Source organism: Paramisgurnus dabryanus, chromosome 16 (assembly GCF_030506205.2).
Source record: "Paramisgurnus dabryanus chromosome 16, PD_genome_1.1, whole genome shotgun sequence".
Taxonomy (NCBI): domain Eukaryota; kingdom Metazoa; phylum Chordata; class Actinopteri; order Cypriniformes; family Cobitidae; genus Paramisgurnus; species Paramisgurnus dabryanus.
Genome location: NC_133352.1, coordinates 7,635,017 through 7,662,432, shown reverse-complemented (window position 1 = coordinate 7,662,432; position 27,416 = coordinate 7,635,017). Strand labels below are relative to the sequence as shown.

General features: G+C 35.4%; 1 protein-coding gene across 1 annotated transcript in view; it reads right to left on the bottom strand.

Annotated features, from left to right (window-relative positions):
- The window catches only part of flt4 (fms related receptor tyrosine kinase 4), a 90,583-nt gene that overhangs the window by 1,318 nt on the left and 61,849 nt on the right, over positions 1-27,416 (bottom strand). Inside the window, exons 7-26 of the mRNA XM_065267952.1 lie at positions 26,860-27,031; positions 26,657-26,774; positions 26,286-26,461; positions 23,673-23,838; positions 17,580-17,706; positions 17,069-17,177; positions 14,180-14,521; positions 13,917-14,063; positions 9,828-9,959; positions 8,006-8,112; positions 7,592-7,727; positions 7,289-7,393; positions 7,094-7,207; positions 4,142-4,230; positions 3,826-3,943; positions 3,545-3,639; positions 3,203-3,325; positions 2,911-3,022; positions 2,491-2,590; positions 50-155 (exon numbers count right to left, since the gene is read on the bottom strand). Coding sequence (XP_065124024.1) covers positions 50-155; positions 2,491-2,590; positions 2,911-3,022; positions 3,203-3,325; positions 3,545-3,639; positions 3,826-3,943; positions 4,142-4,230; positions 7,094-7,207; positions 7,289-7,393; positions 7,592-7,727; positions 8,006-8,112; positions 9,828-9,959; positions 13,917-14,063; positions 14,180-14,521; positions 17,069-17,177; positions 17,580-17,706; positions 23,673-23,838; positions 26,286-26,461; positions 26,657-26,774; positions 26,860-27,031 — 2,694 coding nt within the window. The remainder of the gene's footprint in view (positions 1-49; positions 156-2,490; positions 2,591-2,910; positions 3,023-3,202; positions 3,326-3,544; positions 3,640-3,825; positions 3,944-4,141; positions 4,231-7,093; positions 7,208-7,288; positions 7,394-7,591; positions 7,728-8,005; positions 8,113-9,827; positions 9,960-13,916; positions 14,064-14,179; positions 14,522-17,068; positions 17,178-17,579; positions 17,707-23,672; positions 23,839-26,285; positions 26,462-26,656; positions 26,775-26,859; positions 27,032-27,416) is intronic.

Genomic DNA, 27,416 nt, shown 5'->3' with positions numbered 1-27,416 from the left:
ATATCATTTGGTTTAATTTCTTCTCATAATATGATCTCTTTTTTCTCACAGGTAGACTGTTTTCCTGCAGTAGATCTCCGAGTATTTCCACAAGAGCTGGAAATGTGGGTCTTTCTCTGGGCTCGCCCTGCCAGCAGGCCAACATGATCCCATATCTACCAACATATATCTCACATCAGACCAATATACAGTATATCACACATCAGAACGACATCACACAGTATATCACACATCAGATCAATATATATCACACATTAGAGCAACATATATCAGACATCAGAAGAAAATAAAGTATATCACGCATCAGACCAACATAGCACACATCACATACAGCATCACACAGATCAGACCGATAAATATTTGCAAATCAGACCAACATACAGTATATTATCACATATCACATACAGTATGTCACACATCAGATCAACATATATCAGACCAACATGTATCACACATCACATACAGTATATCACAAATAAGACCAACATATATCAGACGTGAGACCAACATATATCACAAATAAGACCAACATATATCAGACATCAGACCAACATGTATCACACATCACATATAGTATATTACAAATAAAACCAACATATATCAGACATCAGACCAACATGTATCACACATCACATATAGTATATCATAAATAAAACCAACATATATCAGACGTCAGACCAACATCACAAATAAGACCAACATATATCACACATCAGACCAACATGTATCACACATCACATATAGTATATCACAAATAAAACCAACATATATTAGACGTCAGACCAACATATATCAGACATCAGATCAACATATATCAGACATCAGACCAACATGTATCACACATCACATATAGTATATCACAAATAAAACCAACATATATCAGACATCAGACCAACATGTATCACACATCACATATAGTATATCACAAATAAAACCAACATATATCAGACGTCAGACCAACATATATCACAAATAAGACCAACATATATCAGACATCAGACCAACATATATCACACATCACACATAGTATATTACAAATAAAACCAACATATATCAGACGTGAGACCAACATATATCACAAATAAGACCAACATATATCACACATCAGACCAACATGTATCACACATCACATATAGTATATTACAAATAAAACCAACATATATCAGACGTGAGACCAACATATATCACAAATAAGACCAACATATATCACACATCAGACCAACATATAGCACACATCACATACAGCATCACACAGATCAGACCGATAAATATTTGCAAATCAGACCAACATACAGTATATTATCACACATCACATACAGTATGTCACACATCAGATCAACATATATCAGACCAACATGTATCACACATCACATATAGTATATCACAAATAAAACCAACATATATCAGATGTCAGACCAACATATATCACATATAAGACCAAAATATATCACACATCAGACCAACATATAGCACACATCACATACAGCATCACACAGATCAGACCGATAAATATTTGCAAATCAGACCAACATACAGTATATTATAACACATCACATACAGTATGTCACACATCAGATCAACATATATCAGACGTGAGACCAACATATATCACAAATAAGACCAACATATATCAGACATCAGACCAACATGTATCACACATCACATATAGTATATCACAAATAAGACCAACATATATCAGACATCAGACCAACATGTATCACACATCACATATAGTATATCACAAATAAAACCAACATATATCAGACGTGAGACCAACATGTATCACACATCACATATAGTATATCACAAATAAAACCAACATATATCAGACGTCAGACCAACATATATCACAAATAAGACCAACATATATCAGACATCAGACCAACATGTATCACACATCAGATCAACATATAGCACAAATCATACCAACATATATAACACATTAGACCAACATATATCACACATCAGATCAACATATATCAGACCAACATGTATCACACATCACATACAGTATATCACAAATAAGACCAATATATATCACACATCAGATCAACATAAAGCACAAATCAGACCAACATATATCAGACGTCACGTCAGACCAACAGATAGCACAAATTAGACCAACATATATCACACATCAGATCAACATATATCAGACCAACATATAGCACACATCAGACCAACATATAGCACACATCTTACCAACATATATCAGACATCAGACTAATATACAGTATATCACACATTACATACAGTATGTCACACATCAGATCAACATATAGCACACATAACATACAGTATATCATACATCAGACCAACATATAGACATCACATACAGTATGTCACACATCAGATCAACATATAGCACACATCTTACCAACATATATAACACATCAGACCAACATACAATATATCACATACAGTATATCATACTTCAGACTAACATATATCACACATGTATCAGACATATATCACACACATCTTACTCACATTTCAGGGGAAGCATTGTCTGGTGCCCTCATCCTGGTACCATCTTTGAGTCGTTTGCAGAAGTCTTCATCGATCTGAAGGCCCGGGTATGGAGATGCACCTGACAGGAGATAAAGCATTGACTTTACGACTCTAATTACAGTATATACTTCATAATGAAGTTGGATTAAATTACATTTTTTTTAAAGAAAAATAGCAAAGATTCAAATTTTATTTAGAAAGTTTTATAAATATGTCATCAGATTTAAGCAATACAATTTCATTCTAAAGACTCAAATAGAAAAAAATATTACTATTATTTATAACTTATGATTGTAATTATCATTACTGCTATCAATATTATTAATTACTGCAAAAACATAGTTACTGTAGTAAAATACAAGTATCCCCATAAACTAAAGATTTTTTTAAAAGTTTTACCTAGAGAGAAAATCTCCCAGAGCAGTACTCCAAATGACCAGACGTCACTTTGACTGGTGTAAAGTTTATCAAAGATGCTCTCTGGAGCCATCCACTTCAGAGGCAGTCTGGCCTACAAAAACATTTACAGATAACATACAGCACATCAGTAACATCATAAACAGAAGCTCATCATGAGTCGATGTAGAATATTAAATGAATAGTTTACACACAAAAAAAATCTGCTATGTTATCGGTTTACTGTTCAAGGACAAGCTAGTAATAAAATGTAACTTAAATGTTTCATTCTTACATTTCCTTTGCGCACATAGTCAGGATCTTTGTAGATGTCACGTGCCAAACCAAAGTCACAGATCTTCACCACATTATTCTCCGACAGGAGGATGTTTCGGGCCGCCAGGTCTCGATGGATACACTGCCACCATCAGACATTAATCAACATCAGTGGTGTATTTTATAGCAAATCAGCAGACAGGCTGTAACAGTTTTAGTATCTGACAAAATAAATCACGTCTCTTTTTAATCAGCATGGACCACACCGCCGACAGTCAAAGGAAGTTTGACAGTTAATAACCTACAAATCCCTGAAACATGACTAAAGATTCGTCAGAAAGCTCGAGGTGTCTGATCTTACTTTCCGAGATGTCAAGAACTCCATCCCTCGGGCAACCTGAAAGCTGTAGCATATCAAATCCTCTATAGTGAGTGGAGTCTTCCACAGATCATCCACTGCAGATAAACAAAACACAAATATATTTCAGCACTTAAAAGCTTTTATGGCACAGCTCCATCCTTCAGTGCCAGTCTATGGGATTTTTCCACCTGCTTTATCATCCACCAGGTGAAAAGCGAATACAAATATCACATTGATTAATTCAATGGATTTGAGATTGCTTACATTCTGCCTGCTCTTACCCTGAGACTGTATCGGGGGTGTGATGTCGGAGGACGTGGACGCCTGATGTCCATGTTGAGCCGCCTGTCCTGCTTCTATCATTCTCCTCACCTGACTCTGAGTTTTAGGGGAACGATCCTGTGAAGGAAAGCTTGTGTTAGTTGAAGCCAAACATGTCTGAAGTCCACAGTACAGTGCATTTAGAGAGTATTCGGACACCCTTCACTTTTAGCAATTTTGTTATGTTGCAGCCTGATACTACACTTGTTTAAATGAATGTTTTCTCATTAAAGTACACTTAGTATCCTAAAATGACAAAAAAAAATTCTCTCTCACCCTGTATGGTAAGAAGAATTCCCTCTTGGCACGCAGGAAGTTGGAAAGATTTCCATATTTACAGTATTCCACTATAACCATGAGAGGACCTGAAGATGTTAAGATGGAGGACAGTGAATGAAGAGACTCAGTGAACATATGAACCATAATGCAAAACACACTGGGAAACAATAATCAGCATGCATCACTACTTACACTAAACTCTGATTACATACGAGATTAAGCAAGTATCTAGCAAACGCAAGCATCTCTTTTATCATAATCCACACACATGAAGATGTTTTGATGAGTTTCGCATTCGTGCCTGCTTGGAAAAGAAGTCATGAGCCGCCACTGATTGAATTGTCACTACAGACGTAACCATTTTTTTAACAGTCACAATGACATGTTACACTTGCAGTGACAATTCATAAAGCTTAAAAAATAGTTACTATGAATTGTCACTGCAAATGTAACTTAAGCTACTTTTTAACTGTTACTGTGAATTGTCACTGCAAAAGTAACGTAAGAAGCTATTTTTTGAATAGTTACTATGAATTGTCACTGCCAACGTAACTTAAGGTATTTTTTAAGTTACTGTAAATTGTCACTGCAAACGTGACGTAACAAGATATCACAGTGACATGTTAAACTTGCAGTGACAACTCATATAGCTTATAAGAATAGTTACTACGAATTGTAACAAGCTATTTTTTATATTTACTATGAATTGTCACTTCCAACTTTTCGTAACAAGCTATTTTTTTAAATTTACTATGAATTGTCACTGCAAAAGTAATTTAACAAGCAATTTTTTAACTGTTACTGTAAATTGTCACTGCAAACGTAATGCACCAAGCTATTTTTTTACTGTTACTGTAAATTGTCACTTCAAAAGTTACTTAAGAAGCTATTTTTTGAATAGTTACTATGAATTGTCACTGCCAATGTAACTTAAGGTATTTTTAAGTTACTGTAAATTGTCACTGCAAACGTAACGTAACAAGATATGTTTTTAACAGTCACAGTGACATGTTAAACTTGCAGTGACAATTCATATAGCTTATAAGAATAGTTACTACGAATTGTGTAGTATGTAACAAGCTATTTTTTATATTTACTATGAATTGTCACTGCAAAAGTAATTTAACAAGCAATTTTAACTGTTACTGTAAATTGTCACTGCAAACGTAATGTACCAAGCTATTTTTTTTACTGTTACTGTAAATTGTCACTTCAAAAGTTACTTAAGAAGCTATTTTTTGAATAGTTACTATGAATTGTCACTGCCAACGTAACTTAAGGTATTTTTTAAGTTACTGTAAATTGTCACTGCAAACGTAACGTAACAAGATATGTTTTTAACAGTCACAGTGACATGTTAAACTTGCAGTGACAATTCATATAGCTTATAAGAATAGTTACTACGAATTGTCACTGCAAACTTAAGCTATTTTTTAAGTTACCATGAATTGTCACTGCAAAAGTAATGTAACAAGCAATTTTTTATTTTTACTGTGAATTGTCACTGCAAACGTAAGGTAACAAGTAATTTTTTTAACTGTTACTGTAAAGTTTAACTGCAAAAGTAACGTAACAAGCATTTTTTTTACTGTTACTGTGAATTGTCACTGCAAAAGTAATGTAACAAGCTATTTTTCATATTTACTATGAATTGTCACTTCCAACGTTTCGTAACAAGCTATTTTTTACTGTTACTGTGAATTGTCAATGCAAAAGTAATGTAACAAGCTATTTTTTTTACTGTTACTGTGAATTGTCACTGCAAAAGTAATGTAACAAGCTATTTTTTATATTTACTACGAATTGTCACTGCAAACGTAATGTACCAAGCTATTTTTTAACTGTTACTGTAAATTGTCACTGCAAAAGTAATATAACAAGCTATTTTTTGAATATTTACTGTAAATTGTCACTGCAAACGTAATGTACTAAGCTATTTTTTAACTGTTACTGTAAATTGTCACTGCAAAAGTAATATAACAAGCTATTTTTTGAATATTTACTGTAAATTGTCACTGCAAACGTAATGTACTAAGCTATTTTTTAACTGTTACTGTAAATTGTCACTGCAAAAGTAATATAACAAGCTATTTTTTGAATATTTACTGTAAATTGTCACTGCAAACGTAATGTACTAAGCTATTTTTTAACTGTTAATGTAAATTGTCACTGCAAAAGTAATATAACAAGCTATTTTTTGAATATTTACTGTAAATTGTCACTGCAAACGTAATGTACTAAGCTATTTTTTTAACTGTTACTGTAAATTGTCACTGCAAAAGTAACAAAAGATGCTATTTTTATTCATTATTACTGTGAGTTGTCACTGAAAACGTAACTAAACAAGCTATTTTTAACAGTTACTGTAAATTATCACTGTTAAAGTAACGTAACAAGCAACTTTTTACGCTTCCTTGCCAATGACGAGTATTTCCGGCAATCCACAATACTGCTATTATCCAACAGGTGGCGCTCTTCTACAACTTATACAACCCAGAAGCAACGCCTCACTTGAAAGAGTAAGAACTCAGTGTATATTTTGAAGATTGCTCTGCTTCTGATCTCTAATAAAAGTCCTTTAAAAAAAATGAATTATAAAAATTTGTGTTTTTGAAGAAACCCACACATATTGAAAGGTGATAAGAAGAGAACAAATCAAGGTTGGATGAAACTTTTTTTTGAAAGCAGAGGGTCTGATTTTTTATTTGATATGTTGTATGTTTATATATTTAAAGAAGAATATTTTCTGGAAGGCATTTAACTTTTGTGAAAATCGCTTTAAACGCTAACGGGGAAAGAGTTAACAAGCTATTTTTAACAGTTACTGTCGCATTATTCCTAGGTTTCTTTTAGTCATTTGTTATATTACTAGTTACTAGAGAAAGTAATATTATTAGTAACGCGTTGGTGCCCTGTATAAGGGACAGTGATAAGTACACACATACACACCACTGGGTTTGGTACATGCCCCAAGGAGATTGACAACATTGAGATGGTTTCCGATGTGAATGAGGATTTTCAGTTCTGACATTAGGGCTTTGTGTTCGCTGGCTGTCGCTCCCTCTGTGACAAACACACACAAACAGTTAAAGCAATTGCAAGCACGTTAAATTAATTGACTGAGGTTTATAGACAAGAACGCACCTTTTAACATCTTGACAGCCACTGTATTTAAGCAGGTTTTCTTGTCATGTCCATTAATTGAAGCCTCAATCACCTTCCCAAATGCTCCGTGTCCAAGAACTTTCCCTACAAACATGGCGAAAGAGTACAATGTTAATAAAACACAATATTTCACACAATTTATAGTGTTAACATGATGTTCGTGATATTCCCAATAAACAAACATACTACATCAAGTGTAACCCTGTCTGTGAAATCCAGGCTAAAGTCTCATAATCTAATGATGAGCATCGAAGTTTGATTTTAAATGGACAGTGAAAGTACCAAGGCGCAGTCGGTCTCTGGAAATCTCCCATTGGCTGGAGTCATATGGCAAGTATTCACATTGATCTTCCAGTGGCACCTCCCCTGGGTCCATGATGATGGACAGATATCCAGTCTTGATATCAGCTGGGTTTACCTGTGGGACAACAACACGAGCCACTACAGTTGACTTATAGCCTGTATGAATGCAAAAGGCATCTTGAAGAATTGCTGAGTTGGCTACTGATGGTCAATAGCATACACAGTAAATGCTGATGTGGCTCACTAAACAGATCAATAATGAGATGACTTGAGGACACCAGATGCAGATGAAAATGCACTGTGAGTTTTTTGAATGACTGAATTATTTATCAAACAATTTAAAAGCCTTTGAACTTTGTGATTTGGGCGTAAAGCGAATAAAGCTGTACTGACCCGCTTAACATTGCAAAAGATGACAAGAAGAAGAACCCAGAAGAAGATTGCGATGACACCCGTGCCAATGAGAATCACTATCTCTACATTCGTCTTATCATCAGAACCTGGCAGATGAAGGGAACAAAAGATATGCATTAATGTGACAATATATTACAGCTTGTTTAATGTTGTCTGTCTGTCCTACAACACAAACTCTCTCATCTTCTTCATTGCCTTAATATGCAAAAATATGTTTTAAATGCTAAAAACAGTACATTTTGTAGAAAGTAAAGCTTAGGGTGGCCATTCGTGCCAGTTCATCGGACACCTCCCGAACATGTTTTCAGGTGCATTCTCCGGAAGTCGCGTTGGTCGACGCATACGTCATCAAGGTTTAATATTTCGGGTTCAATTTCAGAAAAGCAACCGTTACATTTCAAGGTAAGAATAAAACTATTGTATGTCTTAAAAGAAATAAATCTTAATTTTCTAATGTATTTTAACTGAAATGTGAGAACCTCGATGACGTATGCAGTCGAGCAACGCACCCGAAAACATGTTCGGGAGGTGTCCAGCATAACTGGCATGAATGGCCACCCTAGTAAAGCTCAATTAAATATATTTTTACATTTGAAAATTTATTTCAATGGCAGGAAATACATTTCGTATTTTACAACCCATACGGCAAGAAATATATTTTTCTTTGCCAAAATTAAATCAAAATCGAAAAGTACATTTTTGCAGTTGAATATATACTTAATTTGAACTTTTTCAAAACCGTTATGTTTACAGGTTACATACAACGTTTTTCTTTCAAATTCCAATGTGATGTAAATACAAATACTTTTTTATTTTTTAAATACAATTTATTTTTTAAATACATTTCAAAATATACAAAAACATATTGAAAAATAAATTTATGCAAACATATTTCAAAATATATTTTTGCAAATATATGTTTGGCCATTTGTTATATTTTAAAATATATGTTTAAAATTATATTTGAAAATATATTTTTTCTGTATGGAATGTCATATTGTTATAAAAATAGCTACACATGCAATTTCTGGTGATATCCTGGTTGGCATATGTGTTAACTTATTAACTATAAAAATATTAATTTGTCTAATATCCAAACTGTACAGATGTTATATTTTCAGGATTTGAATATTAAGATATGCTAAATATTAAGATGGCAGAAGGATAGAGAAGATTGCAGTTGGAAAAGTGTGTGTGTGTGTGTGTGTGTGTGTGTGTGTGTGTGTAATATATTATTAAATATATTACATTAAATTCTATTGTTATAATCTAAACATTCAAAATGTTTTCAGATAAAATATGTTACACAATTTAAAGGCAAACATGCGTCTGTATACAGGTGGGGCTGTACTTGTAATGGGCAAATTTCTAAAAATGTCAAATATAAGGAAACATATCATTCCTCACCAGTGAAAAGGCTCATACATCAACCAGTTGTGTTTTACTTGAAATCTAATAATGTCAATAGTGCTTTGTGTCAAGGTTATTTTAAAGGTAGAGGCAGGGGATAGAAAACATTATTAGTCTGGTAAGAAAGAATAGTGGTCACTGGGATGTCCTTATGGCCCTTCTGCAATAAAACAAAGCAAGAGTGTGTGTGTGTGTGTGTGTGTGTGTGTGTGTGTGTGTGTGTGTGTGTGTGTGTATGTGCGTGTGTGTGTGTGTGTGTGTGTGTGTGCATAAACGTAGAGATTATGTGTTTATATTAAATGTCTCCTAACACAAATCTAAAACTATAACAGAAGATAAACAGCGTAAACTGTCCACCACAGCGCCCCCGTCACAAAAGAGATGTGCTCACCAATGACAGAAACGGTAGCGGAGGAGTGAACACAGCCCCTCTGGTTGCAGGCCTTGCACGTGTACAGACCGGCGTCCTCCTCTCGCACTCGCTGAATGCTCAGAGTCCGATTGGAGTCCTGTAAGAGGATCCCTGCACACATCCACAAAACTGTCAATCACACAACCTGACATCTGACCACATCTCTACATACAGTAGTCCTTAATAAAGCCTTAAAGGTTATTTGTTAGTTATGTTTGTTTTTATGCTATCTAAACTAAAAGACAAAGAATCAGAAATATTATACATTTATTAATAGCACAATTATAGTTTTATTTAATTCAACTAGCTGACAAATAACAAACCAAGCAAACATTTGTAATAAAATGGAATATAGATCCTGAGCTTGTTTTTCTTACCATATCTTAAACAGACCTGATGCTGCTGAATCTGTCATTTTTATGTCACATTTACTGCCATATGACAATAATAAATGCTATACCAACTAAAAAGGTATCTTTTTAATCTATTAAAACAGTCCTCTCTCACTTCTATATAATCATCAAATACATGTAACAGCCATCAACATCAGTGGTGGATTTAGGCATGGGTAATATTGAAGGACAAGTTAGAACCGCCAGTGATCGATGTGTTAATGAAAACCGTACGTCCTGCACGACTTCAATCAATTTTATAGGCTTTAAAAACCGCCTGTGGTTTCTCTGCGAAAATAATTAGCTAAGTGAAAACCAACGCTAACACAAATTCCAGCCAAGCACATAGAGACCTCCTGCTAATCGCTAACACTTGAACTGAATTGGCAACACATACACATCGCACTATAAATGCACTTTTACGGAGTGTGAATTCACTTATGGCCCACGATCAGCCCACATTCATCCCTGGAGTTGTGTCGTTTTACTCCTGCTACATGCAATACAGTAATGAAAATATTCATCACGGGAACTAAGACTACATTAGGGTGAATGAAGTGCAAATATTTCAGTACTGGAATTACATTTTGTGTGTACAAATAGATTGAATTTGTATGTGTGTGTGTGTGTGTGTGTGTGTGTGTGTGTGTGTGTGTGTGTGTGTGTTCTTTTCAAATATGTGCTTGCTTGCCTTTGACTGCTGTGTGTATAATGTATTCTGTAATAGGGTCATTTTACATTGGGGGCCATTTGGGTTCATATGAGGGGGACTGAATAACACGCAAAAGAATGGAAAGGGGATCAAGGTGAAGAAAGTGTTAATATGCAGCAGAGAAAGCAACCTATGGTTTTCATATTCTTCACCTCACATATCCTGACAAACCGAATACAGTCTATACCAGGGCTAGTCAACCAGTGACCCGCACTCCCAATGGCACCCTTCCAATCATCTTCATCCGGCACGCCGGTCATCTTTGTCTGATGTAAAATCAGCGTGGTAACCACTGTACATGACAAATGACGGCCGATAAACCAGAAGAAGAGTCGGAAAGAGCTGCGTGGGGTGTCAACCATCTGGGGTTGTATAATTATCGGATCTAATTTGAGCTTTGGATGCATTAAAAATATTAACTTCTGCGACTACACCGCATGTGACACGCCGACCGTGTGTCCCAATCAAAACACTGTGTGCACGGTGATAATTATTAATTATCAGAGGTGTATAGTATTTTTACTTTCTACATAAAAGTATGCGTATTTTATCAGTGTTTTTCTTTGTAAAACATACATTCCAAAGCATATTTTCATAATTTTTACTCCACTACATTTCATAATTTCAAGTTTTTGGTTTATATTTAATATTTAAGTACATTAAACATCTAGTACATTTTTACTTTTTACTCAAGAAAGTAAAAGTACACATTTTTTATGTAATTAGGTATTAAATCAATTTTAATTTGCAACAGTATGATTTGATTCTTTAGAATATAGTGAACATTTTTTAGTAAAGTAATTTTTTCCCAAGACAAACACTCTGATAAAGCACAGATGCTTGGAAAATGTAACTAAAATACTAAAGTAAAATACACCTCTGTTAATTATTTTTTGTTTAACTTTGTGGGTAACAATTCCTTTAAAACCGGTTGAATACTGATAGATAAATTATTAAGTATAAATATATTTGTAGGTTAAAGGCTCTTGCGCTGGAATGAGCTTCTCTCCCATGTTGACAAGGATTTATGATTAAACTGAAGTTCTATTACTACTGCCACTAGGGGGCGAACTCAGACAGTCACATCTGAATGTAGTGTACAAAAAAAATGCGGTTTAGCCTATATATATTTAAAAAAAAACATGAAGTGCAGTTTTAGTCATTAGGAGAAGCCTGGTTGTATGTTGGGAATATTTAAAAATGTACACTGTAACATAGAAATTGCAGCTGAGTTGCCGGTAATTTACCGTAGATTTAAATTGATGTTATTTACTGGCAACATTTTGTTCAAAGTTAAATGAACATTTAACATTTACAAGTCTTTGTCTTTACAGAGTAAAACTAAAAAAACAGCATCAAGCAAAACATTTTGGGAAACAAAATCTGAAAAAAGAAAACAGAAAAAGGTTGATGATGATTTCTGGTTCCCAAAATGCTTTGCATGAGGCTATTATTGTATAGTTTTATTCTGTAAAGATAAACACTTGTTAAAATATAAAATTTATTTAACTTTGAACAAAACTCTTGCCAGTAAATAACATAAATTTAAATCTACGGTAAATTACCGGCAACCCAGCTGCAATAACATTGTAATTTCTACGGATTTTTTTACAGTGTAACAATTTATGAAAGTAAAACAGTTATAAACAAAAGAAGTTTAACTCTTTCACCGCCATTGACGAGATATCTCGTCAATTAAGAGAAAACGCTTCCCCGCCAATGACAAGATTTTCTGTCTTTCCGCAATACCGCTATTATCCACCAGGCAACTTTTTAAACCCGGAAGTATTGCCCTATGGAAAGCTGCTGCATGTCTGTGTCTGTTTTAAAGATCGCTCTGAATGGGATCTCTATGAAAAGTCCGTCACAAAAATGGAATTATCTCTGCTTTTTGCTCATAATGTGGTGTTTTGCAGAAACCTACCCATATTCAAAAGCTGTTTACAAAAGAACCACTAAAGGTAGGATGAAACGTTTTTTATGTTTGAAAGCAGAGGGTCTGTTCTTTCATTTGGTATAATGTATGTTTATATATTTAAAGAAGAACATTCTCTGGAAGCCATTAAACTTTGGTGAAAATCATGAAAAACGCTGGCGCTGGCTGGCAACTTTTTTTAAAAACGCTGGCGGTGAAAGAGTTAAGAGCTCAACATGTGTTGATTATTTACACTTGCACTTCTGTTTGTGCAATGTTCATAGTTAAACTATAACAACTAAAACTACATTGGTGGTGGTTGAGGAGATTCCCCCATTCATATGTAAAGCGCTTTGAGTACTGAGAAAAAGCGCTATATAAATGTAAGGAATTATTATTATTATTATTATTACATTTGGCTCTCGTACTGTTAAACTGCAACTGTTGTTAAAATGTAAAAAAGAAAATATGAAATTTAGGTTATTAAAAGGCAAAATACAGGATACAAGAAGTGTGCATATTTTTTAAAAATGCATGTTTTTAATAATGGGCTATAACAAAAAGTAACAAAACCAACAAAAATATGTAAAAAATAAAAATATGGGTAAAAGTTTGGCCAGCATCATATTTAAAATCTTAAAATCTTGCCCTCGAAGAAGATTAGTTGAAGACCCCTAATCTACACACCCAATGAAACACCACAGTAGTATATTTAAATTAAATCAGTTTTATCTCAAGAATGTGAAAGGGTGCTCTGGGTGGCTAATACAATATTGTCGTTCACATTGTATATGGCCATTCACCTGTATTTTAAAACCTAATGTGGCTTTCAAGTCAAAAACGTTTGCCCACCCCTGCTCTAGAAGGTCACTCCAATCTAAAGTAGTTCAAATTTATTTATTTTTTTGGTAAATATCATTGACGTCTGGGAAACGAACAATGCAGTGTAAGTTATGTGCTAAAGTTTAATTCTTATGTTTAGGGGTTTGTTCAAATCACAAACCTAAACTATACCACCATAACTGGTAGGACGGATATCGGTGACTGACCTGATATCTGATGAAGGGGTTGGTTGTCTTTAAACCAGGAGAGCTGGGGTGAGGGTGTACCATCCACATCACACTCCATCTGAAGCGATTCACTCACATTTACTGTCTGATTGATGGGGTTATGACGATAGCGAGGTGCTTCCAGTGCTGAGGACAGAGAAAGACGGCCATAAAGGCCATTTATTTAACTTCGGTTTGAAATTATTCTGCCAGTACTGAGACTTTATTGAATTGGCCAATAAGCGTGTAAGAAAGACATTTACCTTTGACCGGGATGTACTTGCGATGACAATGCTTCTCGCCGCTGCGCCGGTTCTGCACCTCACACACATAGTTGCCCTCGTCCTGCGGCTGGATGTTTGGGATGGTGAGCTCTAAGACCCAGTTGTTGCTGGAGGTTTGAAAGGAAAGCTTTCCTCCCAGAGACTCGGCGTACTGATGCAAACTCTTACAGTCCAGCTCTGGAGGAACAGCCTGCGGGTCCAGACGGTACCACTGCAGGTTCTCATATGTGTAATTATCTGCATTGCACTTCAGTCGCACCATTTCCTGCTCCAGGGGCTCCTCTGAGGGCTCCATCTCTATCCCAAAGCCTTCTGGGATAGCTAAGCCAAAGACAAACAGATACAGTCAATGAAGGATTTGGATGTGCAGTGACAGCAATCTGATGAAATACACATTGAATTGTTTGAGGAAACCATGTGCTATTGTGCCATGGGTGGTTGCCAGGGCATTGCTAAGTGTTCAGGTCAGTTTAGCAGGTTGCTATGGTCTTCTTTGTGGTTGCTAGGATGCTCTTATTGGCCCGACCCATAAGATTTCTTTCAAGTCTCAATTATTTCTGTAAGATATCTTCAGAAAAAGTTTCAGAAGAGATCTCACCAATTTTACAAGTCTGCAATCAAAAGTCAATATTATCAAAGATTTCAATACCTAAACATTTCCCACTAAATTTTTCATCATTCAAAATTATTTAACATATACAATCTACATTAGATTTATAGCTCCATACTCCGAGCTGGGTAGTAACGGATTACTTGTAATCTGGATTACTTAATCAGATTCCAAAAATCAAGTACTTGTAATTGGATTAAACTACATATTAAAATACTCGTAATCAGACTACTGTTACTTTTTTATGGATTACATGATTACATATTATTCACACTATGGCAGTATGATGTTCACAATTTTTTAAATCTCTTATTTTTTTAAATTTTTCAGAATAAATTGACCTTCCGCCTACCTTAGACAAGATGCAAAATGGAGCAACACTCAGTGATTGATCACTGGATGCAAAGGCGCTGATTTGGGTGGGGACGCTAGGGACATGTCCCTACCAATATTCAGGGAACACTAAATTGTCCCACAATAATTTCGAAACCAAACAATGAAACTATATGTTCATATAACCACTGATATCGATCTGTTTTTTACGTATTATTTATTTTATTTATTTATTTTAAATAAAGCAGATTTGGAGGAAATATTTTGGTTCAGTTTTTAACTCGCCATGCCAGAATTTTACTGGCATCAAAAAAAGTAAAAATAATAAATAAAAAAATAATAAATTGAATTATTGAATATTTGTTGTTTTTGGCCTGTAAATAATTATGATAACATAAATACTATTTTAACTATTGTTCAAGTAAACACTGATAAAGCTTTGTGACAATGCGGCTCTGAAGACAATTTTATTTATTTCCACACCAATGTCAAAATCAAACTTACTGATACCATTTCATTTTTAAAGAAACTCGCGGTTTAAAGAAACATTTCAGTTTTATTTGTGAGGTGAAATTTTAGACTTTTTGCAAGGTTTTAGGTTTTTGCAATGAAACTGTTTTTGTTTTTATTTACTTAAAATTAAGTAAATACGTTTTAAATTCATAAAAATTGATTTTGTTTTATTCAGTGGGTTACTATCTGTTGACACTAATAGCAAAGTAAAACAGTGTTATTATTGTGAAGTATTAACTGTCTGTACTTTGCACTTTAAAAATGAATTTTTATGGCTCTTCTTGGCGAAATAGAATTGAATACATTTTTCCTCTCTTTATATATTTGAAATCAAATAAGATGTCAAAAGTAATCTAAATGTAATCCAAAAGTAGTCAGATTACATTACCAATGATGTGTAATCTAAGAGATTATATTACTGACTACAAATTTTGTCATGTAATTCGTAATCAGTAATGGATTACAATTCATAAGTAATCTACCCAGCTCGGGTCATACTCTTAAAGTCACAAAGAAATTTAAACTAATTAAAAAATTAAAACATAAAATGTTTATGAAATATTGAAGTCTTTATAAATTATTTATCTGTGCACTTCATTACTGTTTTAATGTATGTGCCCATATAACCTTTAACTCTTTCCCTGCCAGCATGTGAACTCTTGGTTCATATTAATTCATTTTGACATATAAGTCGCACCTGACTAGAAGTTCCAGGACCCGCCAAACTATGAAAAAAGTGTGACTTATAGTCCAGAAAATACGGTAATGATCAAAACATACATTGAGTTTTTACTGTTTTTGGATCAGTGGAGGCATCATTGTTTTATAAGGTGGGTAAGAGTGCCACCTAGTGGATATTAGTGGAAATATGGATTGCCATAAATACTCCTCATTAGCAGGCAAGGGTTTTCTCTTAATAGACGAGATAACTTGTCAATGGTGGGCAAAGAGTTAATCAAACACATTAACCTCCTTAAAACGACCTCTCTTCACTTCCTGTCACGAGGAATGGCGTAAGGGCGGGGCTATCAGAGATTTGTTTCTGCCTGGGAAAATACTATCTGTTTTATGGTGACTTTAATGTTTCATGTTCTCATTGTCTCATTTGTCACTATTTTGATTTCTCCAAAGCAATTTATGAAAAAACATCTGAGCCAAAGTTGATTTCTATATGAAACACAACTGAGAACTCAAATCTATGAAAAGGGAAACATCTGAGCAATAAAAATGTCTTCTGGAAAGACCACACCCCCAAGTCATAAAAGCAAGAATATAAAAACATTTGGCTTTTATCCAAAGCAACTTGTGGATTGGAGGAACATTGAATCTATCCAATCTCTGGAAATTGATCTCTTGACTATTGCTAGCTAAAAACTGCCAGTTAAGCCACAGAAATTGTTGATGAAACTCACTTGTTACATAGAAATAGATCAAGCGTTCATCTTTTCCCACTTTGTTCTCAGCTGAGCACTTGTACATGGCGGACACGTTGGCGTTCTGAATCACCACACGACCTACAGACTGTGGAAAGAACGAAAACAATTCAGTGTGAAATAAAGATAGATTTTTTTGATTTGAATCACAGCAAAAGTACATTGTTTGAAACGGCACTGCTCTTCTCTTTTCCCATGGCCACACACAGGATATGACCTCACAGGTGTGACAGAAAACAGGAAGAAGAGTGTCAGGTTAATGTCTGTTTATTCCTTCTCCATCCAGGAAGCAAGCACTGCAAGATGGGTTTAAATATTTCGAAAGTGGAAATTGTAACACATTTGCCCCTCCACCCCTGGATGTAAGATTTCGGATATCTGGTGCATATAAAACAATCAGGGTTGGGTTCAAGCTAAGGGCACTTGATCCAAATTCGATTTTCCCGTTTAAGGGAAATGTTCAAGAGAGAATTAAAACAGGAAGGCAAACCTTTTCTTTTCCATCCACAATCTCAGTCAAAGGTTCGATACTCTCGATAGGATTGACACTGTGGTCTAGATCTAAATCTATCCAGTCTTGACAGACGGCAGTCTTATCTCGTTGGCCCCTTCGGCCCCTGTGGAAAAAGAGTAGAAGGTCAGATTTACAAAATATGTGTGGATAAAACATTATAATTGAAACAAGCATCATAAACCAATGTATGCGTGTGAGAGAAATGATAAACAGAGGGATGGAGAGCGGGAATATCAGGATGCAGGATGTGCACATTGACAGTTCCTACACCAGGAAGGGCTTTGAGATGCGTCTGCCTTCCTGTGTGTGATGCGAACGAACTGAGGATACAAATGAAGGCCACATACACACTTTTAAGATCAGTTAAAAAAGAAATTATACGGCTCTGTTGCACAACCTACTGACCTGCCCTACCAAGAGAGCATTTAAAGGTGCACTTTTGGCCACACTTTAAGACGGCATTTCATTTTTCCTTTGTTGACTAGGCAAACCCAGAATGCTCAGAGAGAATCAAAATTTTTCTTAAAAAAATAGTTAAATGAATGGATAAAAATGAACACATCATTTACTCAATTTAATGCAATCCTAGGTGTGTTGGGCTTCTTGTCTGTAAATAAGACGAGCATTGGTTCTCACGTGTCTTGCAACTATGATCCTCTTACTTACAGACATGGAGCCAGCTGTTTGCCATTTTGCGTGTCAACTTTTCTTTTTCTTTTTAAAGGAGATATCTTATGGAAATCTGACTTTTCCCAGTTTAAGTGTCCCCAGTGCTTCTATCAACCAAGAAAATGTGAAAAAGATCAACCCAGTAACTTAGTTTTGGTAAAGCATTCTCTGCAAGCATGTGGAAAAATAGGTCATTGTAATTTGGGTCCCCTTGTGATGTCAGAAGGGGATAATACCGCCCCTTAATCTGCACTATCCAACCACGCCACTGCCATTTAGTGCAGAGAACAGCTCATTTGCATTTTAAAGGACACACCCAAAACGGCACATTTTTGCTCACACCTACAAAGTGACAATTTTAACATGTTATAATAAATGATCTATATGATATTTTCAGCTAAAACTTTACATAGGTACTCTAGGGACACCAAAGATTTATTGGATTTCTGAAAAATGTCTTTTGAAATGTCCCCTTTAATCTAGTTTTAGTATCGAATATTTTTAACCTTTCCATCTTGGATTAAATTTTCTTTGACGGAGCTAGGGCCATTCTAGTGCAAAGATGAATGCAATAATGGCCAAAAAAAGCTATCTTAGAAGTCAATGTTATTTATTATAACAGCCTTCATGTCAGGAAGATGCCTTTAAAAATATAAAAGTAGCCAGATCAAAAAAGTATGCCTAATATCCACCAAATATTACAGTCGTAAAATGAAATGTATAGCCTGATGCTGAGAAACAATTACTGCTAATAAACATATAGTGAAACCAAATATACTAGTCAACGTTTGAAGTGGATCAAAAAAGGTGCCCTAAAACAAAATCGGGTATTGTGTATTAGTTTTAAGGCAACTTTTATAAATTGTTTTGATCCACTTCAAATGTTAACTATAGTGTATGTTGAATATTAACATGGCTGCAAGCTGAAATTATGAAGTCAAAGAACAAAAGGGTGAGTTTAAGAAAGCTAAAGGTGTTTAAAACAAATAAAATTTTGATTTTAAGCTGACATATTTTAAAGTTATAATGAAATATTGCCATTTTTTATATCTCTGCACAAGAAGGTTGTGCTGTGATGAAACTTTCCATGTACACCATGGGTGTGAATCGTCACTGGTCTTACGATTTGATTCAATTATAATTATTATGTCAACGGTTCGATTCAGTCCGATTTTGATGCCATTCTCAATTTTATTGCAAAATTCTTTATCAATCTTTTGTGTTTTCCTGTTGTTTAGATGACACACATCACTCAGACCGCAGCCTTCTCCTTAATGCTACGCTCTCTTTGAGCAGACCACTATATATTTTCATAAAGTCCAGTCCTGACGTCTCCACTCTCCCCAGATGTCTTATGTCCAACAAGCATGGAAGAAATGCTGCCACGGCACCACTCGCACAGACTTTAACTCAGAGAAAACAATCATCGCTTCTGAAAACAGAAGAAAATTGTGTCTCCAACCAGTTAGAGACCATGGGCACGTCGCCAAAAGGGACAAAGATTATCCGCTCTGAACTCCACTTGAACCGTGAGCACTCGTTATTCAATAGCGATTGGAGAGCTTTGTCGGATCAGCTAATTTTCTCATTGAATCAGAAACAAGGGGTGGGCGGTATGACAAAAAATCCATTTTATTTCACGGTATACATGTTTTTCAGTTTATATTGTTTTTGGAATTTAAAACAATATAAACTCATTATAGCTTTTAACTAAATGCTCACCACAGTTTAACCCTTGTTGGTTGTTGAGGCCATTTTTGTATTTTTTACTCTTAATTTGGCCACAACTTTCTCTATGTTTGGAATGATTTTCGGTGAGAAATCTTATATTTACATAGCCTAGAAATCTAGACGCACCCTAGCGGCCGCAAAATATATTTGCTGCCAGGGTTTAGTCTAGGCACTCACAATACACTTAACCGGTCCAAAAACCAAAATTTGGTCAGGCCAATCACATCGTGTGTAGCGTCTGTGGGGCGGGCTTAACATGATGACGACAGAGCTGCAACGGTTCCTACTTGAAAACAGAGAATGGCTGCTGCTGGCGAACAGCTATCTTTTGAAGCGGCTTTGGCCGCGACTCTGGAGGACTTAGACTTATGTTTTTCTTTGAGAGAAGAGCAAATAAACCTACTGAAGTCCTTTTTAAGCAAGAAAGATGTGTTTGGAGTTTTGCCGACTGGTTACGGTAACTACGTCACCTTCTTCGTTGCTCTGATCCGTCATAGCGCTATCCTATTGCGTGCAGAGGCATTTTGAGGGACAACCTTATATCCCGCCCCTTGCATTGAGCCGTTTGTGTGAAGAGTTGCCAGACCTTACATCTTGATGTAGGTCTGGCTAACCAGGCTAATATTTACACATATTTTGAGAAAATGCTTTGAAATGTTAAAAAACCTCAACAATATACCGTGGGCAAATGTACCCTTACGGGTTGTTTCTGTACAAAAAAATCCACTAAATTAAACAGCTGTAAAAATGTATCACATGAACATTTTGTCAAAAAAAATTCATAAATCTGTTAATTGTCCTCAGTACTGATCAAAACTACCAAATGCTTAAAAAATTTCCATGGTTTTAACTCTTTAATTGCCAAGTTCATAAGTGGTTATGTTGTGGCAAAAAGTCTTAGCTTGAATCTTCATAAGAAAAATACTCAGGAGACAAAGGTTCCAGGTGCCAAACAAAAATGACTTTATTTGCTCGAGCCAACAAAGTGAGACAATCAATACCCCTCATAGAGGTGCTCAAAGATCATCTGCCCTCCCAACATCTGACTCCATTTTTATACAGTAAGATCAAACACTTCTTATCTGAGATGACGTACATTCTTCTCATTGGTCTCGGTCTGCCACAATTAATTTATTTGTTTGATGTAGCAGAAGTGAAATCCTTCCTCATATCTAAAATGATATATTCTGCTTATTGTTTCTTATGGCCTTGCTTTCCCTGACACAACCAACTTATTGTTAATGTGGCGAAGTACAGCCGGACGAATTCTCTAATCTAAAATGACGTACTCTTGTTTATCAGTTGTTTCGACCTTGTTTCTTATAATAATCGTGGCGAGAACAATAGTTGCACCTGGTCTCTTTTAATTAGGAAACTGAGAAAACGAAAGTAAACTAATCTAAAATGACGTCATCTTGTTTATCGGTCATTTCGACCTTTTCTCATAAAACGAAAGTTTAACTGGGTGTCTTATAGCCTTGTGTAGAAACAATAGGCCTAATATAATATTAATACAGTATATGATCAGTAATATACCCAACAAAAACTACTATAGTGTCACTGATTTGATGAAAAAAAAAAACCCACACAAAATTACAGATTTTCAATATAAAAAGTGATTGTGGACTGGATTTTTTAAAACCTTTTCACGGTCTTGGGCTTGTCAAAGATTGGTAAAAATGTTGGCTTTGATCCATTTTTATTTTTTGTGCAGCATCAGTTTTTATTTTTTTCTCCCTAATTAGTTGTTTGTGGCTTTTTTGCCCCATTGACTTCAATTATAACAACATTTTTTGATTTGATTTGAGAGCCATGACACCTTATTATCATGCATTCTTGATTGTTGGCGGTTTTTCATATTGTGAAAAGGTAAAATTTGTAATTTTTACTGTTAGTCACCATGTGGCACCATTAACCCTTTAGTAGGCCTGTGCAAAAAAACAGAGCTTAATTTCTGGCTTGTACAAAGCCTCTCTCTCTGTACAAAGGTAAAAAAATCCAGTCCACAATCACTTTTTATATTGAAAATCAGTCAATTTCAGTTTTTTTCCCAAATCAGTGACAACACCACTTATGAGCTTGGCAATTAAAGGGTTAAAATCATGGAAATTTTGTAAACATTTGGTATGTTTGATCAGTACTGAGGTTGCTTAACAGATTTATGAAAAAAAAATGGAAAAAAAATGAATCTGATAAATTTTTACAGCCATTTAATTCATTGGCCTTTTTTGTACATGAACAACCCGAAAGGGTAGTGAATGGGAACAACCCACAAGGGTTAAAATATGGGAGAGTTAAAGTTAGTGTAAAGTGAAAATGCCCAGAAGATAACAACAGATTAAGTCTTGATAGACAGAATCTTGTTTTTAATTGACTTATTAATGTTATAGACAATTGAAGTATAGTACGCGTTGTATTTTGTATATATGCATACAGTACATTAAAAACAGGCAATATGTCAAATGAAAAGTATGAATATATGAACAAACCTACAGGATGGATAAATACCTGTATATGAGAGATGGATCTCTAGATATGGATATTTTAAATATGACAGGTGCTATGAGGTGATGACTATGAAGTCTGGTTTAAGATCTTGACTTTTTTACTTTGTATTACCGTCTAAGAGCAAATGGCACATCAGACTACATTGCACTAGCAGCACACTTGTCACAGATATAAATGCAAGTTTTGTCTTAGCTTGCTTAAAGTTCAGAAAACTTTACAACGATTAGCATTATGTGTGATAAAGAGCTTTCTTTATTTGGATGACGCAGCTCCTTGTGCGCGCCTCGAGGGACCTCACGCAAGAGACCTGCTGCTGCTGCTGCATGAGCACAGAGAAAGAGGCCAGCGGTGGATTCACTGGCACTTATTATGAAATTACAGAAATTACTCTTTTGTTCTAAGTGGGTTATTTTACGTTTCTGCGTCACACACAGTCTAACATGCATGAGTGGCGAGTTAGCCATTCCCAGTTACTTACATTCCCCAGAATGCACAGAATATACCGCCAGCCCTAATCAGTACTACTGCTGAAAACAAAATCCCATCAGTGCTGCAACATTAAAGCACACGTTCTTCCTGATCCCATTTTTTAAACTTTAGTTAGTGTGTAATGTTGCTATAATAGCATAAATAATACCTGTACAATGTTTAAGTTCAAAGTTCACTGCCAGGCGATATATTTTCTTAAACAGAATTCCTTTTTCAAAGTCTACAGAGAATGGTCAGTTTGGACTACAGCCCTCTATTTCCTGCTTTAATGACGTCCCTAGAACAGTTTTTTGACTAAACTCCGCCCACATGAATATGTCAGTCGCCAGCTAAGCTAACGGCAAACTAAGCTGCTATTGAATCACAGCACACTAAACAAACTACACAATCAGAACTCGTTGTGTATTTCTGAAGGAGGGACTTCATAGAACAAGGAAAACATCAGTCTGTTTTGAGGACAGTGAAAACAGCGCTATACAGATAAGTAAATTGTGTGAAAAATAACACATTTTTTCCACATGAAACATGAACACATGTTATATTGTGCACTGTAAACACAATCAAAGCTTCAGAAACACAGGAAGTAAGTAGACCTTTAATAGGATGTTGGTAAGGGAGAAACACAATTTGATTGAACAAAAGCAAAGCTCAAAACCTGTCGTGGTTACTTACAGAGTTCTTCGGGTGCTGTTAAGACCACAGGGGCTCCATGGTCTCCACTGCCAGGTGATGATGGCCGGGGGATTGCCGGTGGCGGTACAGGTCAGGGTCTGTCGACTGCCCTTCCTGTAGGGGTTTGTAGGTGCTGATGCCTCTTTCTCATGAATCTGAGGAGGAACTACACACGCAATTAAGAGAAATGTTACTACGGTATATCAAGGCTGAAATCTCTTATATGAGATTAACAGTTTGATTTCAAATTCATTGTAATCGTTGACAGCAGTGTTGGGGAAAGTTACTTTTAAAAGTAATGCATTACAATATTAAGTTACTCCCCAATAAAGTAACTATTTGCGTTACTTAGTTACTTTTCATGGAAAGTAATGCTTACGCTACTTTTAAGTTACTTTTGCGTTACTTTTTCTTACTTGGCCTTGTAGGTGTTTTTTATGATTGCAAAAATGTCAAGCTCTGGCCTGCCATCTCCGTTTCTGACTCAAACTGTTCCCGCTCAGGCGCACAGAGTGCGTTATTCTACGTTAATATGTTAAATTTAATTCAGTACATTATTTTATTTTTAAATTGAATTCATTAAACTGAAAAGTAACTCGCATTACTTTTTTTTAAAAAGTAACTCAAATATTAATGTGTATATTTAAAAAGTAATGCGTTACTTTACTTGTTACTTCAGAAAAGTAATATTATTACGTAATGCGCGTTACTTCTAGCGCGTTACCCCAAAACTTGTTGACAGGGCCTTACTCGGTCGGTCAATATTAAAGATATTAAGGTTTTATTTTCACATAATGTTCTTTACATTTTGTAGGATGATTTTTTGTAGTAAATGACTTTAGCTGATTTTTCACATACTGTCTGGATCACTATTTTAGAACCCACATAGTCACCTACATATGCTAGACTAGCGTAAAAGTTGACAGAATAAATGAAGAGTTTGGTTCCAAAACGCGATAAATGCAAAAAATAAAAAATGCATTAATACTGATTGCCAAAATCAGTATTATATCAGGTCAGTATTTAAAAGTAAATTCTTAATTTTACGCAAAATACAATATCCGCCGTGTTATTCTGTCATTTTTCTACCTTTTTTCCCAAAATGCAATAAACGCCACTCCTCCTTTTCTGCAGAATGCCATAAATCTGCTCAACAAATTACAGCGCACCATTGCAATGTAAACAAACAATGGCGGTGCATTGAGTACACAGAATCCTAGTTTTCCTCATCTTGTACTTCATGATCGACAAACAAACAAAAACACAATAATACTTTAATGGCATTAATAAACCTGTGATGGTTTTCTGTGACAGGAAAGAAACGTAAGCCATCAACATCTAATACTTTACGCGAGAGGCACTCGGGCGACGGAAAAATGTCGGCTGTTGCTTGTTCTCACACAACAGCATCAAGCTTCTCTCATGCTAACACATCTTATGAAAAACTTTACATTATTTTACAGAAAAGCCAACGAAAATCGAGCAGGATCAAAACATGTGACAGCTTTTCGCTTTGTAAAATGTTAAGCGACGACGTCCCAAGTATAACCGCAGCAATGACAGTGTTCTTAACTCTTTCCCTGCCATTGACGAGATATCTCGTCAATTAAGAGAAAACGCTTCCCCGCCAATTACGATATTTTCCGTCTTTCCGCAATACCGCTATTATCCACCCTTCCGCAACTTTTTAAACCCGGAAGTATTGCCCTATGGCAAGCGGCTGCATGTCCGTGTGTGTTTTAAAGATCGCTCAGAATGGATCTCTATGAAAAGTCCGTCACAAAAATGGAATTATCTCTGCTTTTTGCTCAAAATGTGGTGTTTTTGCAGAAACCTACCCATATTCAAAAGCTGATTGCAAAAGAACCACTGAAGGTAGGATGAAACGGTTTTTTTTTTGTTTGAAAGCAGAGGGTCTGTTCTTTCATTTGGTATATTGTATGTTTATATATTTAAAGAAGAACATTTTCTGGAAGGCATTAAACTTTGGTGAAAATCATGAAAAACGCTGGCTGGCAACTTTTTTTAAAAACGCTGGCGGTGAAAGAGTTAATATGAGAAAGTAAGTGTTTTGATTAATGCCATTAATGTTTATTTTTTATCAGTGTGTACCACTAGTCAACTAAATTAATATAACATGGCAAAGATGAATGCACATTTATATATTGATTCAATAGATTTATAGCATTTTGAAAAAAAACTTATTTTGTGGAAAAAATAATCTGTTTTTATAATAAATCTTTGAAAATCAAATTATGGATTTGAATTTGTATGTTTTTATAACCTAAAGATGCTATTTGAAAGTTTGTAACAGAAAAAAGTGGTTTTCATCTTGTCACTTTCTTGGTATAGAAAACACGTTGTTACCGAAATTTGTCAAAATGGATTTATTGCGTTTTGGAACCAAACTCTTCAAACATCCAGTACACATTTAAAATCTATAGTCTTTCTCTTGGAGAATAGACCAGAAATATTGTGTGTGCAATTATTTGTCCACTGATATTAAAATGCGCAAATAGTAAATCAAGTTTTATGGGACAAACCATTTCGTTAGAAAATTCAAGATTAACCAAATCTACAACCCACGAAATATTTAATGCAAGCACAAGTTACCGTTGACTATGAGAGTAAAGTTGAGTTTTTTCTCCAGGGCAGCTGCTGTGTTTCTCAGTATCACTGCGTATTCTCCAGCATCCTGCTTACATACATCTCTGATCTCCAGAGCCTGCTGCTGGACCTTAAACCTGCTGAACTCTGGACGTCTGCTGATCAATTTACCATTCTTATACCTGCACACACATACACACATACAGTATTACCTATTAATGCTGTCCCCGTCATTAATTAAAGTAGGGGTCATCTTTATTTAATAGTTCACTAATCAGCATTTCAAACCTATGTTACTTTGCCTAAAACATTTAGTCTTTATAAGTGTCTATGAATGGACCCTTATTATAAATATGTTAGGTTTGGGTTGGAATTACCATAGAGTTTCTGGTAAAGGGTACGCTGATACTTTCACCGACAGCCGGACAGATTTTTGTCCAACTTTAGCCTCTATGCTTGATCCATTCCTGTAGTCCAAACTAATGAAAGGCTTTTCTGTGAAGTAAACATATGTGTTACAGAAGTCTTCTTGTTTATTGGTATCAGGAGTCATGAGCAGCACTTTTTAAATGTGACCTACCATGAACTATGACTGCAGTAGTGAGATGTCGTGTTTTCTCCACACTTACGGCAGAGCAGGTGTAGTAGCCGGTATCGTCCACGTGAACATTACGAATGGTAAGGATGCTAGAGGCTTCAGTGGCTTTATCCAGGACATTACGCACGGGTTGAAAACTGGCCAGCCTGTTCTCCTGTTACAGTACAATTACGATAAAGAGAATATTTGATAATGAAAAACACAAGACATAGACACAGACACAGTGTGGTAATGAGAAGATGGAGTGGAAATGTGCTTGAATATAATGAAATGGTTGTTATGACATGAAATGCTGAAATAAAGCAAGTGCAGAAATGAAATATGAAATCTGTATAGATTTATGAGCCGTTACCAAGCACAGGAGTGTGGGAGGATAATGAATATGATGCAGATTTACTACTTCACAATTCAGTTGCATGAAAGCCCTCGGATGTTTGTTCACAGGCCAATGGTTCCTTCTTTAATGAGATTAAGGTTGTTTATCCTGAATTGGACAGGTCAAGTTCTTCCATCCAGTGCATTACACTGATAGGCACAAA